Source organism: Punctularia strigosozonata, assembly GCF_000264995.1.
Source record: "Punctularia strigosozonata HHB-11173 SS5 unplaced genomic scaffold PUNSTscaffold_2, whole genome shotgun sequence".
Classification (NCBI taxonomy): domain Eukaryota; kingdom Fungi; phylum Basidiomycota; class Agaricomycetes; order Corticiales; family Punctulariaceae; genus Punctularia; species Punctularia strigosozonata.
Window position 1 is genome coordinate 1777034 of NW_006767434.1, and position 14791 is coordinate 1791824.

The 14791-nt window shown below is 57.2% G+C and overlaps 6 protein-coding genes across 6 annotated transcripts; 4 read left to right on the forward strand and 2 right to left on the reverse strand.

Moving 5' to 3' along the window:
• Positions 1-211: 211 nt before the first annotated feature.
• On the reverse strand, positions 212-1278 carry PUNSTDRAFT_130929 (uncharacterized protein; the record flags this gene model as incomplete). Its single annotated transcript, XM_007380181.1, has 2 exons — positions 212-752; positions 857-1278. 2 exons carry the CDS (start codon positions 1276-1278, stop codon positions 212-214), a joined length of 963 nt encoding a protein of 320 aa, XP_007380243.1.
• Positions 1279-2048: 770 nt separating this feature from the next.
• PUNSTDRAFT_124414 (uncharacterized protein) lies at positions 2049-4862 on the forward strand (the record flags this gene model as incomplete). The annotated part of the gene is made up of 4 exons (XM_007380182.1): positions 2049-4255; positions 4345-4586; positions 4668-4727; positions 4803-4862. The coding sequence occupies exons 1-4, from the start codon at positions 2326-2328 to the stop codon at positions 4860-4862; spliced, it is 2292 nt and encodes a 763-aa protein (XP_007380244.1). The 5' UTR covers positions 2049-2325.
• A 1386-nt stretch (positions 4863-6248) lies between these two features.
• Positions 6249-8652, forward strand: PUNSTDRAFT_61432 (NADPH-dependent cytochrome P450 oxidoreductase; the record flags this gene model as incomplete). Its single annotated transcript, XM_007380183.1, has 4 exons — positions 6249-6434; positions 6514-7081; positions 7137-8113; positions 8173-8652. 4 exons carry the CDS (start codon positions 6249-6251, stop codon positions 8650-8652), a joined length of 2211 nt encoding a protein of 736 aa, XP_007380245.1.
• Positions 8653-9171: 519 nt separating this feature from the next.
• Positions 9172-9924, forward strand: PUNSTDRAFT_17700 (mitochondrial distribution and morphology family 33; the record flags this gene model as incomplete). Its single annotated transcript, XM_007380184.1, has 2 exons — positions 9172-9337; positions 9395-9924. Coding segments are annotated over 2 exons (696 nt in total), but the record flags the coding sequence as incomplete, so codon positions are not given.
• A 581-nt stretch (positions 9925-10505) lies between these two features.
• PUNSTDRAFT_97491 (origin recognition complex subunit 2) lies at positions 10506-11927 on the forward strand (the record flags this gene model as incomplete). The annotated part of the gene is made up of 1 exon (XM_007380185.1): positions 10506-11927. The coding sequence occupies one exon, from the start codon at positions 10506-10508 to the stop codon at positions 11925-11927; it is 1422 nt and encodes a 473-aa protein (XP_007380247.1).
• Positions 11928-12326: 399 nt separating this feature from the next.
• On the reverse strand, positions 12327-14313 carry PUNSTDRAFT_118414 (acid protease). The gene is made up of 7 exons (XM_007380186.1): positions 13955-14313; positions 13865-13902; positions 13655-13812; positions 13269-13605; positions 13101-13217; positions 12741-13052; positions 12327-12692 (listed from the first exon to the last, which is right to left on the reverse strand). Exons 1-7 carry the CDS (start codon positions 14232-14234, stop codon positions 12438-12440), a joined length of 1497 nt encoding a protein of 498 aa, XP_007380248.1. The 5' UTR covers positions 14235-14313; the 3' UTR covers positions 12327-12437.
• Positions 14314-14791: the final 478 nt, after the last annotated feature.

Here is a 14791-nt window from a genome sequence, read left to right on the forward strand (position 1 = left end):
TAATACTGTGCCGTAGTGGATGGGATCTGGACAACCGTGAGGCCGAGAGGGATTCTGGGCATACACTGTTCGATGCCACTAGGGAACTAGACCTCAGACGATCTATTTGCATTTGGAACATGGACATAACACGGCGCGATCTGATCAGACGATATTTCATTGAATTACTTGCCCAGACCGCCGGCTTCTCCGGCCACCCTGCTGCCCATGATCATGTGCGAGTCGGAGCACCGAGTGCCAGAGTGACTGCCTCGAGGTAGCGGAAGTCGTGATCACTTTCATCAGTGATAGCCTCGAACCCATCCTCGGTCCAATGGAGACCATTCTCCAAGAACAGTCCAAGAAGCCTCGCAACCTCGATGAGTTCTCTCTGCTCGTTCGTGACCTCCCCCATGGCCTGGTAAAACGTCTCCCAGAAGAGGTCCCGAAGTTCCTGCTGGTTGGGATGATAACGCCAGCTTTCTTCCACGGTTCGAATCCCTAGCATAGCCTCGAGCCCCCCGAGCGACATACCGAAAGGACTGATAACGGTGTCCTTCCAATCGCAAATACCCGTCAGGCGGCCGGTCTGCGTGCTCACGTGGATGTTGTTCTCCAGTAGGTCGGTGTGGTTGGGCACCAACGGCCAGTCTTTGGCCAGCAGCCTCGGAAGCATCGTGATGAGGTAGTCCAGGGTCGGGTGAAAGCGTACGGGCAGCCCTTGCCGGAGCAGCGAGAGCTTCGACGAGTACTCATTCAGTAGTGAGGAGCGACTTTGACATTGCATCGAGCTGGGCGTGTTGTGCCAGGCCGAGGCAAAAAAATCTGCGTAGACGAAGTTCTAATTGCGCTAACTCCTTTGCGCAGGCAAGCGTACCTGGCGAAGTCGGAAACCGCGTGACGAAGAAGGCTGAAGTCGTTCTCGTTCAATTTGTCCCGGGCAAGGTACATCGCGACCCCTCCTACATTGTTCATCGTATAGACGTAAAGTTGACCCAGATTGCCAACCAAACGGTGAGACGGCGTGAATCCAGCGTAGGCTTTCTCGACGCTATCGATAAGATCCGTGTCCAGAATGGCATCGCTGAGACGAAACTGAACGATACAGGTCTCGTCGTCGGACACGACCGTATAACTGGTTCCACCTTGCACAGGCGTCGGGTGGACAGACATGCCCGCAAGCTGTTCGGCCCGTTGGTTGCATTGCTGCTGCGTCGTACTAGGACTGTACTTCTCGAAGAACCTCGTGATTTGTAACTCGGAGAGAGCCGCAATGCTAGCCTCCATGACGGTCGGCATAATGAATTGGTTGTTGGGGGGGGGACCGGGGGGTCGAGGTGGCGATTAAAGTGAGCGGGAGATAGTGGTATGTAACTCGAGCCACCGCTATGGACAGCATGAGCCTACACGTGGACAGCGTGCCGGACAGCATTCGAAGTCTCCGACAGCATTTGTTGCGGTTCGACAGTATTTGTTAGGGCCTGTTCGGTAAGTAGCAGGCATACATACTTAGGTGCAATCAGCGCTGAACGCGCAGTGCAGCAGTGTGACAGTAAAAAACGTAAGCGAGTCGGGCGGAGAGGCTGGAAGCTGAGATTCTGTACGCTCTTGAGGAGGGGTTTAAATACTGCGATCCTTCAGTCGGACAGCAATTTGAACAGCAAGTCGGATAGCCGTCGAGCCAAGCCCCGGTGAAAGACGAGTGACTCGCAGAGTGTAATAGCCAGTAGCAGCATACGGACAGCCTCTCGGCATTGATTACGAGACCAATTCTGGGGTACTATATGACACCCTCACTTCGTCACTCCCGCCGAATCGTCAGAATTTGATATCTCAACATCTACCACACCGTTTCGCTTTGTTCTTGCTCTGGGAGCTTAGAGTACATATCTGAACATGTTCCACGCATTAGCAAGAGAATTAATCTGCTGAAACTCGAGCAATGCTACTTCGAGCAGAGTCACGCTGTGATGAGCTGCCGATGCGCGGCAGGACAATAGCCGAGCGGACTTCAAAAACCGCAAGCGCATTGACGCCCAGCCGCGCAACGCGCACCGACACGTTGACGGAACACAACGACAATCTCTATTTCATCTTTATCGATGTCTTTTTTTCTGATTAATGGGGTCTGCAAGGGATTAACAAAGTAGGGCGATGACCGGCGCGGGACGAGAAACGGCGCAACGAAGAGTCTGGCGGAGTTCGACATTTTGATGGCGGCAAGTGCTTCCGATGCGTTACCCGTCTGTGACTGACGATTCGGCGGGATTGACGAAGTGAGGGTGTCATATAGTACGTGGCTGTACTTCGCTCGTTTCCTCAGGTCGGTCTCTCGCCTGCATCAGGATGTCGCGGTACAGTCCTGGTCCCACACCGATCCCAGATCCGGTTCGCCACCCCTCTGATCTATACGCCTTTGACCCGCGTGCCCAAGCACGGACGCTCACGCCGTCCACCCACCCGTCGACGCCAAGCACACTCCCCTTCACCCCCTTCTCCGACGCCTTCCCGGACCAGAGCCAGAGCCAAAGCCAGCCACTCGCTCACGCTTCGTCCTCGCAGTTTCGCATCCGACGCGTACCCGTACCCGATGCCGACGACACCAACATCGACTCGGGCTACTACGACGTCGGCCGGCCAACCCCGCAGAGTCGCTCCGCCCGATCGCTGCCAATGCGTCCGGAGGAGGTCACGGATGTGGTCGAAGATGAGCTCGAACCAGAGCCGGTGATACCCACGGTAGCAGATCGGAGACAAGCGGGTCCTTCGTCTGCGCACGGTGGTCTGCTTACCAGATTGCGCAAGCTTGCGCTGGGCGGGACGAAAAAGCGCGACCGTGTAGCAGCGCCGTTCACGATGCCCGAGCCCGGGCATCCGATACCTATATCCCCACAGGAGAACGCACGCATCAGCCCCTCCATGTTCGCAACTACCCCTGCGCCCGATTATCCATACCTTGGAGGCCAGCCATACGACTCCCTCGTACTCGACGCCATTGATGCTGACCTTCCCCGCTCATCCCAACATCACCACTCAGAAGACGAGTACGAACCGGAGTACGCAGAGCTAGAAGGCACCACTCTCGCTCACGGCGCCACTACTCTCGGACACGACGGCACCACCACTCTCGGACATGACGGCACCACCACGCTCGTGCACGACGCCACGACCCTTCTTCCCCGACGCCCTGCCCGCTATCCATACAGGCTCACGCCTACTACCTCTCCGGGCCTCTCACTCCCCTCTCTTCCGCGCACCGACGACCCCGCCCCCCAAAATCCTGTAGAAAAAGCCGAATCTTTCCTCAGAGACGTCTGGGCCCTGCCATGGGGCTGGGCATCCGACGACCCCGTCTCGGCCGACTACATTCCCGCACGCTCCTCCCGCGCCAAGCTGCGCTGGCAGCACGCGACCGGTGAAGACTCGTGGTACCCGCGTCGGCAGCGTCAACTTGCGCTCACGCGCATGCTCGGGCTCGGCAAACGCGAGATCTCGGCCCCGGTGCTGCGGGAAGACCTGTACTACGACCCGCTCGACGAGAAGGATCGGGAGCCGCTGATGTCCATGTCGTTCGCAGAGGGCCAGAGCCGCGCGGGCGATGCGACGCCGCGACTTTACGGCGGCGCGCCGTCCGTCGACCATAGAAGCACGAGCGCTGGCACGCCTAGACGGAGTCGGAGCACCAGCGCGCCGATGTACGACGATGGACCCGCCACGCTTACGCGCTCTCGCAGCAGTGTTCGTGACCGAACAGGCTCTCGTAGTGCGTACACTGCAACCGCCAGCCCGGCGAGCGCCGCGAGCGCGCTCACGGACCGCACGATCCCTACGCTTTCGCACTCGCGCGCCGCGCCGCGCTCCCACCACTCGCGCTCCGCGTCGTATGCGAGCCCGCATTCCGCCGTCGGCTCCGCCTACGTCCCGAGCCACCTACTCGAGCCGACGGTCCGCAGCCACTCGTCGACGTACGTCCCCAGCCACAGGCTCGCGCCGACCCAGTCGCCCACCCCTTCGTCTACCTCGTCTCTTACCGCGTCCACCACGACGCCGAGGCCGGAGAAGCGCTCACCCTCGCACGCAAGGTCGCAATCACAATCACACTCGCACTCGCACTCGAACCACGACCGGAGCTTATATCGCTCCGTATCGGGCTTCACAGCCGGCACCGAGACGCGCCTCGACACGCCCTCCAGCGTGCGCGCCTACCTGCGCGACGAAGTGGATGAGAGCGCCTTCTCGAGCCCTCGGACGGATCGGACGATACCGACAGTATCCGGTACGCGCCGCTCGGTGCGGTCGTCGAAGCCTGCGCCCACGACTGGTCCTGTGAGGGTCGCAGAACAGTATCTATCGCCGCCTAGGCAGCGATATTGAGTGCTGCTGCACTAAGTCTTGTCACCGGTGCATCGTATCAGAAAGTTTTCATGGTCTTACAGAAACCGGTCCATCGCCACCGGTATGCAGGCCCGATATCTTTGAAAGCAGCGGGAACTTCCTACTGGGGAAGGATGCATGCTCGCACCTCCTGCCCATACCAATCCAAGGCTCGCACGAACATCGACTCAAGGCTGTCCATGTGTAGTTTCCCTCTCGTGATGGATGCACAGGTGGGTCAACCGCGTGCCACTGCTTTCGTGTATCATACTCGCCGTGCCCTCTCTTTCTCCGCACTACCTGGCTATGGCTAGGTCTCGTGCGCTTTTGCTAGGCCCCTTGTCATCCAGCCTCTCGGTCTTAAACGCTCCCGTGTGCGTACACGCTGCCATGTATATGTCAGTCCACTCCGTGATGACATTTTGCCCAATGCACATCATTGTACTTAGGAGGCGGGATGGTCATCGCCGGTTCTCGGCAAGCATGTAGCACTAGAACGTTCTTATTGATGACAGTGTAGATATATGCGCCTTGTGTACATGTATCGGCCACGCGTCCACTGAATTTAAACCGTTCTTGTAAACGAGTATGATTGACCCAAATATGGACCCACACCTCCTAATCTACCCTCCACCAAGCGAGGGCAAAATCGCGTCCTTGTGGGTGGCGTTTCCGTCCGCGGCCCACGGTGGGATAACATGGAAAGCGGTTCGCGAGCGCTACGTGTGCGAGCACGGTATGCGCATATGGCGTGCTCGTTCATATCCCCACTAATCCGCATGGTCCTCTCAGCACCTCTTGAAGGGAGGATCCTTGTCGTGAACCGATCGAACGAGCCAAATTGGCTGGGTTCCAAATCGTTCCAGCGCATGTCGTACTACAAAACCAAGTATCCTACACAGACGCCACTACAGTGAAGCGCCGTGTCCGGCAGGGCTCCTCGAATAATTGATATCCTTCCTACCAGCAGTCTCTGTGCACACGTCAATACATCATGCACTACTCGGTGAACTCGGAGCGAGTGAGAGCTGCGTTACGATCTCCAACTCTGCTTGACAGGCGTAGAGTTCTTCCGCCAGACCATATACCGCAAGCAGCGAAGAGGTCAGGATCGAATCTCGCAGGACGGGGTAGCATGTGAAAGGCCTTTGGGTTTCGGGAACGTTGGCGGGGGGCTGCGGCAAGAGAGACTGGTCCAATCCCTGACATGGATCCGTTACGACTGGATCATGACGCCGTCGGTCGGCCGCCCATCTTATCTGATGATTCATCCATGCGCGATCGGCGGTAACCGCTGCGGTCGCAGGGGCTCGTGACGGTAGTACGTGTGAGCACATATACCTGTCGAGCAAGCCTAGGATATCTTCCAACCTGCAGCGTATCTGAGTTCGCGCACATTCCAGCCGGGCACGGAACGCTTGCAGGCTGCAAGTGGACCTATAAACTCGAATTGATCGTGCTGCCCCTTGCGAACTCCAAAAACTACGGCCGACGGCCGTTACGAGGTGGTTAAGCTCTACCTCCGTCCATCTCCTACATGATCATGGCTCCGCCTGGCTCGCGGAAGGCGCGTTCTCTACATGTATCTACGTAGGCTCGATCCTCGCACGGATGGGTGCGGTAGCGGATGGGGTGCAAATACAGTTTACGTGTCCGGGAAGGTCGGTTAACTGTGGGAGCCGCGAAGGAGGCAGGAGGATGGTGGGACTCGGGAGAGTCGGACTCCAGACCATCACCCGCAAACCATATCACTCCCCTTTTCGTCGCTCTCTTCAACCCCCGCCCCCGCAGACTGCGCGGTCCGTTTCCATTCTCTCTTCTCTCCCCCCCTCTCCCTCCTCATCCCCTCCGTCTGCTGTCGCGCCCAGCTCGCGCCGCCCGAGCAGCCGCACAACATGGCCCCTGCCTCCACCTCGGACCTCGTCATCCTCGGCCTCGGCGCCGTCCTCGCTGGCGTCTACCTCTTCAAGGACCAGATTTTCTCCAGTTCGAAACCGAAGACCGCCGTCCCGCTCCAGCAAAAGGGCGGCTCCAATGGCTTCTCCAACCCGAGGGACTTCATCGAGAAGATGAAGGCCGGTGTAAGTCCGCGCGTTTGCGTGCTGCCGGCGGCACAATCGTACGACGCATATACTGACGTGTCGTTCCTCGTCCGCGCAGAAAAAACGCCTGCTCATCTTGTACGGATCTCAGACGGGCACGGCGGAGGAGTATGCGATCCGCTTGGCCAAGGAGGCCAAGACGAAATTCGGCTTGACGTCGCTGGTATGCGACCCGGAGGAGTACGACTTTGAGAACCTCGACCTCGTCCCGGAAGACTGCTGCGTGTTCTTCGTCATGGCTACCTACGGAGAGGGAGAACCCACCGACAACGCTGTCCAGCTCTGCCAGAACCTTAGCGACGACTCGTTCACTTTCTCCAAGGGCGAGCACCGGCTCGACGGCCTCAAGTACGTCATCTTCGGCCTGGGCAACAAGACCTACGAGCACTACAACCTCATCGCGAGGAAAACGGACGAGCAGCTCGCCGCCATGGGTGCCGTCCGCATCGGAGAGCGTGGTGAGGGTGACGACGACAGGAGCATGGAGGAGGATTACCTGGAATGGAAGGACGGCATGTGGGAGGCTTTCGCCAAGGCGATGAACGTCGAGGAGGGCCAGGGCGGCGACACCCCCGACTTCACGGTCTCTGAGCTCACGGACCACCCTGAAGAGAAGGTCTATCTCGGTGAGCGCGATCCCTTGCCGGCTTTACGTCCTTCTCGCTGACCTTCGTTTCTCAGGTGAACTGTCGGCTCGCGCTCTTACCAAGACCCGCGGCATTCATGATGCGAAGAACCCGTACCCGGCGCCGATCAAAGTTGCGCGCGAGTTGTTCGCAGCCGGTGCTGACCGCAACTGCGTCCACATCGAGCTCGACATCGAAGGTTCCGGTATCTCGTACCAACACGGCGACCACGTCGGAGTCTGGCCGTCGAACGCTGAAGTCGAGGTTGAGCGTCTTCTCTGTGTCCTCGGCCTCCACGACAAGCGCGATACCGTCATCAACATTGAGTCACTCGACCCGGCCCTCGCCAAGGTTCCCTTCCCGGTTCCCACCACCTACGGCACCGTCCTCCGTCACTACGTCGACATCAGCGCCCTTGCCGGTCGTCAGATCCTCGGCACGTTCTCCAAGTTCGCCCCCACCCCGGAAGCGGAGGCGACCCTCAAGAAGCTCAACACCAACAAGGAGCACTACGCCGCGGTTGTGCACGACAGCTGCCTCAAGGTCGGAGAGGTTCTCCAGCTCGCCGCCGGAAACGACATCCACGCCGTCCCCAATCCGGAGAACACGACCGTCTGGAACATCCCCTTCGACATCATCGTTTCGTCCCTCAACCGCCTCCAGCCCCGGTACTACTCCATCTCCTCCAGCCCGAAGATGCACCCGAACGCGATCCACGTCACCGCCGTCGTCCTCAAGTGGCAGTCGTCCCACAACGAGCACGTCCCGGAGCGGTGGGTGTACGGCGTCGGCTCCAACTTCCTTCTCAACCTCAAGTACGCCGCGAATGGCGAGGACGCGCCGTTGCTCGCGGAGCCTGCGGACAAGCCCGAGCCTGGCGTCGTTATGCAGCCTCCGCGGTACAAGATCGAAGGCCCCCGTGGCGCTTACAAGACGGAGAACCTGTACAAGGTTCCTATCCACGTCCGCCGCTCGACTTTCCGTCTGCCCACCAACCCTCGCAGCCCGGTGATCATGGTTGGCCCTGGCACTGTAAGTCGTCTCTCGTTTCCCCGCAATCGTGCGAACTGAGTGGCTGATGTCCTGCATAGGGTGTTGCGCCTTTCCGTGGATTCATTCAGGAACGTGTTGCTCTCGCCCGTCGTACGCTTGAGAAGAACGGCCCGGACGCGCTCGCTGACTGGGGCCGCATCACGCTCTTCTACGGCTCGCGCAAGTCGACGGAGGACTTCCTGTACAAGGACGAGTGGCCGCAGTACATGGAGGAGCTCAAGGGCAAGTTCGTCATGCACAACGCCTTCTCCCGCGAGCCGCCGTACAAGCCCGACGGCAGCAAGATCTACGTCCAGGACTTGATCTGGGAGGACCGGGAGCACATCGCGGACGCGATCCTCAACGGCAAGGGCTACGTGTACATCTGCGGTGACGCCAAGAACATGAGCAAGTCCGTCGAGGACACGCTGTGCAGGATATTGGGCGAGAAGAAGGGCGGCACGGCCGAGGTCGAGGGCGCCGCCGAGCTGAAGCTGCTCAAGGAGCGGTCGAGGCTGATGTTGGATGTCTGGAGCTGAGTGATCCGCCGCCGGTCGCTGGCGGTTCTACTACATGTCTGCAACAAGCACTCACTCACGCGTGTTCTTCCTTGGATTCGTACATCGTCGCGGGAATGGAATACAACATAGATTCTTGCAATGCTACTCCAATCACCACACACATCGTTTATACGTAGATTATCCGCCATCTGTAAATAGGACTCGCAATGTTTTTCATGTTGCTCGAAGCGCGAGCGAGAGAACCGCTGAGCCGTTCATCGAGAGCGGCGTCTACGCGACTTGTCTCCTGCTTCTGCCGAGGTCTTCGAAGGCCGATATCCTCCTTGCGTTGGTATGCTACGGCTCGCTAGTTCATCTTCGACTAGGACATGCCGACGCTCATTCGCCTCTTCCTCTCGCCTGCGCATACCAGCCAAGCCAGATAACTCGGAGTCTCCATCACCAGGGACTGCGCCGCCCGCCCGCGATGACTCTGCACCGTCCAAGACGGCGACGCCTGGACCTGAACCAGTCGATGTTCGGGTGCTCAACATCTCCGAACGATTACGGGAGCTCTCGACGAATAGCGCGATCGCGATGAGGAAGCGGATGGACGAGTTTACCGCCTCCGCGATGGTCGCGTTCTCTCGCCTTGGAGGGCAGCTCAACCACGTTACTGGATACAATGAGATCGACGATTTGAAGAGGAGAGTAAGGGAACAAGGTATGCGTCGGATATACGTTCTCCGCTATGCTCTTGCGGGCTGACATACATAGTCAGAGGCGCGCATCGAGGAAACTCGCAAGGCTGCTCGTGAAGCGAAGGCGGCATACGACGACGCCGTCACGCGACGGGCGCAATCTCAGAAAGACGTCAACGACCTATTACAGAGGAAATCCTCCTGGAAGGACGACGACGTCGCACGGTTTACGACGCTCGTTAGGGCGGATCACCTACACGAGCAAGAGGAGATGCGGGCGAAGGAAAACCTGGATCGCGCGGACATGGCCGTCGAGCGCGAGTTCAGCATCCTCATGCGCGCGATCCTGGACCGGTACCACGAGGAGCAGGTGTGGTCCGACAAGATCCGGAGCGCGTCCACGTACGGATCGCTCGCGGCGCTCGGGCTCAACTTGTTCGTCTTCATCACGGCCATCATCATCGTCGAGCCGTGGAAGCGGCGGAGGCTTGCGCAGACGTTCGAGAAGAAGGTGGAGGAGATGGGTATGCAGACGCGCGCCATGTTCGTGAGCGGGATGAAGGAGCTCGAAGACCACCTGGAGGAGCAGGAGAAGCGGCTGGTGAAGGTCGCTGCAGCGGCGATTGCAACGTCGTCAGAGGGGCCTCTACCTGCGTCAGTCGCCCAGACGACTTCAACCCCCGGAGATGCCGAACCTGGTGCACTACCGCCACCATCACCACCTTTACCCCAACGTATACCATCTCCTCCTCTCGATATTGCTCTACTGGCGACCGGTTTCGTGGCCGCTGTCGTTGGTTGGACAGCACGTAGCTTCTGGCAACGCTAGTGGAATATCTTATCAGCATATATTTGCCTGCAATTGCCTATGATCTCCTCGTATATCGAGCTTAACCACAGCTTTCCGCTCCAGACAGGCCAGCTGTCCTGCCAATGAATGCATGTCTGTGACCTCAAGCGATCCGATTTTGAGCAAAGATTTCGTCCAGCAAATCCGACCGCACAGTGTTGCGTGTCTTGCCAAGTTATCCCCAGCGTTTCAGTCAAAACATGGCAGACGAGGATATCCTCATGGGATCGAACAGCGACACTTAAAGTGCCCACATTGAACCCCCACGTGCACTTTCACCCTCATGGCGTCGTCTCCTGCGCTCCGAGTCTCAGTCTTAGCCTCCTACATTCATATTCATGATGTCTCGCTCTCCACAGAAGCGCAGTTCGCCACGAAAAACGGACCAGTCGCGTGCAGAAGCAGCGGTAGATACGCCAAGGAGAAAAACAAATCGCCAAGTTATTCCTGTACACACTCCCGGATACTCTGAGGACGAAAGCAGCAGCGAAGTCACGTCCGAAGACGAAGACGGTGAGGATGTCGTGTCTGCAGTAGCATCCTCCTCGCGCACTTTGCTTGATGGCTCTCAATCGGGGCTTGTCTCTCAGACGTCTTTCGACGCGTATTTCATCAACACCTCCAAACCGTCGCGTACTTCGTCCAATGTCTTCTCCTCTATACTTGAGCCACTCAGCGCCGAGGAGTACGCAAAGGCGATGACAAACGCGTCCAACAGGCTCAATGTGCTTGACCTCACGCCACTGGACTCTTTCCATCAAGCAAACTTTCCTCGGTATCTGCGTGAACTGCACGAAGGCTTCAATCTACTGTTCTACGGTTTTGGATCCAAACGTTCTCTCATCAATAAGTTCGCAATCATCCAATGCGCCAAACACGGTCATCTCGTGGTGGCTAACGCCTTCTCTCCGAACTTCACTCTGAGGGACTTTTTGGGATCCATAGAGAGCGTGCCCGGGCTCACCGACCTTCCCGCAGCCGCGGGTCAAGACGGCCAGGCGCATCGCATCATCACATTCTTTGCCAACACTTTGAACAAGCCGCTTTATCTCATCGTACATAACGTCGATGCTCCTGCCTTGCGATCTACCAAGGCGAAAAACTTTCTGTCCTCCATCGGCTTGCATCCACGCATCCACATCGTCGCTACCGTAGACCACGTCAACGCCCCGCTTCTATGGTCGTCATCCGAAATGTATGCTCGCAAGGTCCCGATCAAGACCGACGTGCCGGAGAGACGCGGGACCACTCTACGTCGTGGCTACGCCTGGTTATGGCATGACTTGACCACCCTTCTGCCTTACGACTTCGAACTCTCGTTCGTGGACCGGTCATCCATATCCGGAGCGTCCGCCTCCGCTGCAGGTCGAGGGCAGCAAGATACTGCCAGTGGAAAAACTCTGATCTCTGAGACCGCCGCGGAGCACATCCTTGCATCGGTCACGGAGAAAGCCAAAAAACTCTTCGTCATGATGGGAACCAAGCAACTCGAGCTCATCGCGGAGGAGCAGTCGACAGCTCCGTTGACTGCTCAGGACCTGCAGAAATATGCGATCAGTTATGACTCCCTCTTCAACGCGGCAAGGGACCAGTTTATCGCTACGAGCGACGGAGCTCTCAGAGCATTATTGGGCGAATTCAGGGACCACGGATTGGTCGTATCTGCAAACCTCGGCGGCGCCGGGTCGAGAGAGGTTCTATGGATACCGATGAGGAAGGAACGACTTGCGAGAATCATCACTTCGCTGAAAGGAGCGGCATAGGGATACTCCCTACACCTCCCATCGCGAGGGAGCAGCTACGAACCTGCCCTGCAACCGGTCATGCTGCGAGGTATAACTCATGTCGCGGGTTCGGAACTTCATCGCGCAATCCACCTAGGGTTTCCCCATGCTCTACCTTGACTGGACCGAAAGGATGTGTAACCACTCTCGTCTACATCATCGATGCGCTGATCAATATACTGCCGCCATACATCCTTACAAATGTCGATCACCATTCCGATACGATGCAGGGAGGCATTGCACCATCCTGCGGAACATCGACCATGCGTCGTGGTTGAACACAGTTATCGCATTGCGGATCTTTTCGCGCAGTCAACCAGTGACCGCGACAGTATGCACAAGCTCCATCGAGCAATATACGGAAGTGCAGCGAGAGCACTTTCGCCTACGACCGCAGCAGTATGACATTAGGCACCTCCGTAACGAGCTACATGATCGGTTTGCAGGATTCGGATATATTATACGCCTTCTGTAGCGTAACAAAGACGTCTAGAACACGAATATTCCGGATGCGAAAGCAGCAGTAAGAGTCGTCATCATCACGATGGACGCCTGACCGGGCCTGCACATGCCCTCCAGCCCAGAAGAACTCTTGAAATTCTTGTATCCCTCCTGTTTGAGCTTGAAATTGACAACATCCGCGGTGCTGTTGAACGAACTTGCGGGCGACGCGGCTGCGAGCCCCACTCTGGCGTTGTCGACATCGAACACGGAAGTCCATGACTTGAGGAAGGAGTCGCCCATCTGCAGGAAGCGTTAGCACCGTTAACGGAAAGCACGGGAGCAACTGACAATCATCAGAGGCGCCGTTTCGTTCACCTCGGTAGATTGCTGACCACCAACGAAGGGCAGCAAACACGCCGTGGTACCCTGCGCGAAGCCATACTTGTCCGAGAGTTGCTGAGAGTTGATCTCGATGGCATCGAGTACCAGGTCCTCGGTCGCGATGCTGTAGTCCTTCCCGCCAATCCTCAAAGCGACAACGGGTAATGATGTGCAGTTGCGCACAAGCAGGTTCCCGGGACCAGGTTTCGCGCCAATGGCAGTAGCGAGTGCCTGCCAAGTTGCATTCGGCATTACGATCAAGGATGTGCCTGTATCCATCTACCCGTGCAATAAGTACGCCATAAGTCAATGTAACAGCAAACGCACCATCGCTTGGACCCCGGTCGTCCCCGGTACGACTTGAGAATTCACTGACATGCCATCCGCCTGAACGACCCAATGCGCCTTCTGGACGATCGGGAAGTAATCAATGTCGCCTGTATACTGGATAACGATGAGATCGTCAAGCTCCTGGACCGAATCATGACAACGAACTGTAGAAGAAACTGTGCCGCCGATTGCGAGGGTGCCGGCATTGAGGGTCCCGTTACCTCGACCCTGCCCTGGGCTGAGCTTGTCCACACCTCTTCCCAGGTAGAAACTGAACACGTTGCTCTGCAGCGAGCTCGTCTGCATCAGCTGCTCGACAAATGTGGGCATCTTCGACCGCGACAATCCCTGCCAGCCGAAGCCCATGATACCAGACATCTTCCTGAATTCGAACGCGCTAGAGTCGACAACCCCGGACTCAACCACCGCATTTTTAACGGTTAAGCCGGCCACTGATACGGTGTCGGTGCCAAGCGTGCCATTAAATTGGCCTTTCCCGTAGCTGTAAGTTCTTGAGATGTAAATCGAGCGACATGGCAAGTTGGACTCACGTTATGTGTATAGGGGTAGACAGATTCTTGTAGGTCGATGACGAAGTCGGGTCGAAAGTAACAGGCATACCGAGACTGCCAGGCGCACCAAGCCAGAAATCCGCACTGCCCGTATCGGCAACGACAGTAAATGTTTGGGGCGGCGTGCCTACGTCTACCTACAGAAAATCTGTTGAGTGTTCCTTGCTGAGACGGTCCGGGAAGTCTCACAGATGTGTAATACGCGGTATCCACAAAGTCTCCCCAGACTACCGGGAGAGGTTGGTTATGAGCACGCAAAAAGCGCGGAGGATAGCTCACATTCCACGAGATTCTGCATGCCAAAAGCAAATGTATCCTCACGAGCGTTCAGGTGGACGTCGCGAGTACGTAAATACGAATCCCCCTGGGCGTGCCAGTTGTTCGCAGCGGCGCGTAGTTTGCTTTGTACGCGTGCGACTTGGTGCTGGGCCCATTCAGCCGTACGATCTCTTGGTATGGATCTCCTTGTGGAGATTGGCAGCGTCATCAAGGGAGACCCGAGAACGGCTTCGGCATAAAAGAGCAAAGCATAACAGGCAATGATCCAGTTGGAAGACATGTCCACTGCCGCGATAGATTATAACAATGAGGCGCCGGCACCGGGAGAAGCATAAATAAGTAGGGATGAGTATCGTTCAGGAGCGACAGCGCTCGGGTTTAAAGCAAGCTCGTATCCATATGAAACCCGGTGGCACCGGAGCAATTGGATCCGTTCACATCGTGATGGCGAAGAGAGACGGCACTGATGAGCTCGTGGCAGTAAAATGCAGTATGAAAATTCACTGCTAGTCGGTGCCCATCACTGCTACGCACTGCCAGCAGAACGTGAACCTGCTTCTTTGCATTCCTGTTGCATTCAAAACGACGTGGCGGAACAGCAAAGGCTGCGCTGCCGCAAGGGCTCTCCCTCCACGGAAGGGACGCCGTTAACTATTCACTCCGTTCGAGAAGATATCCGGCCGTTGAATATCGACGGCGAAATGTTCAAAATCATCAGCAGGCTTTTCGTTAACACTTTTTGACCAGTCATATGGGTCGTCGACGAACGAATGATGTCGCCGATGCATAAAGTCAAGAGCACGGATTTGAGAGGGCTTTCGATGTCTCCTGTAACAA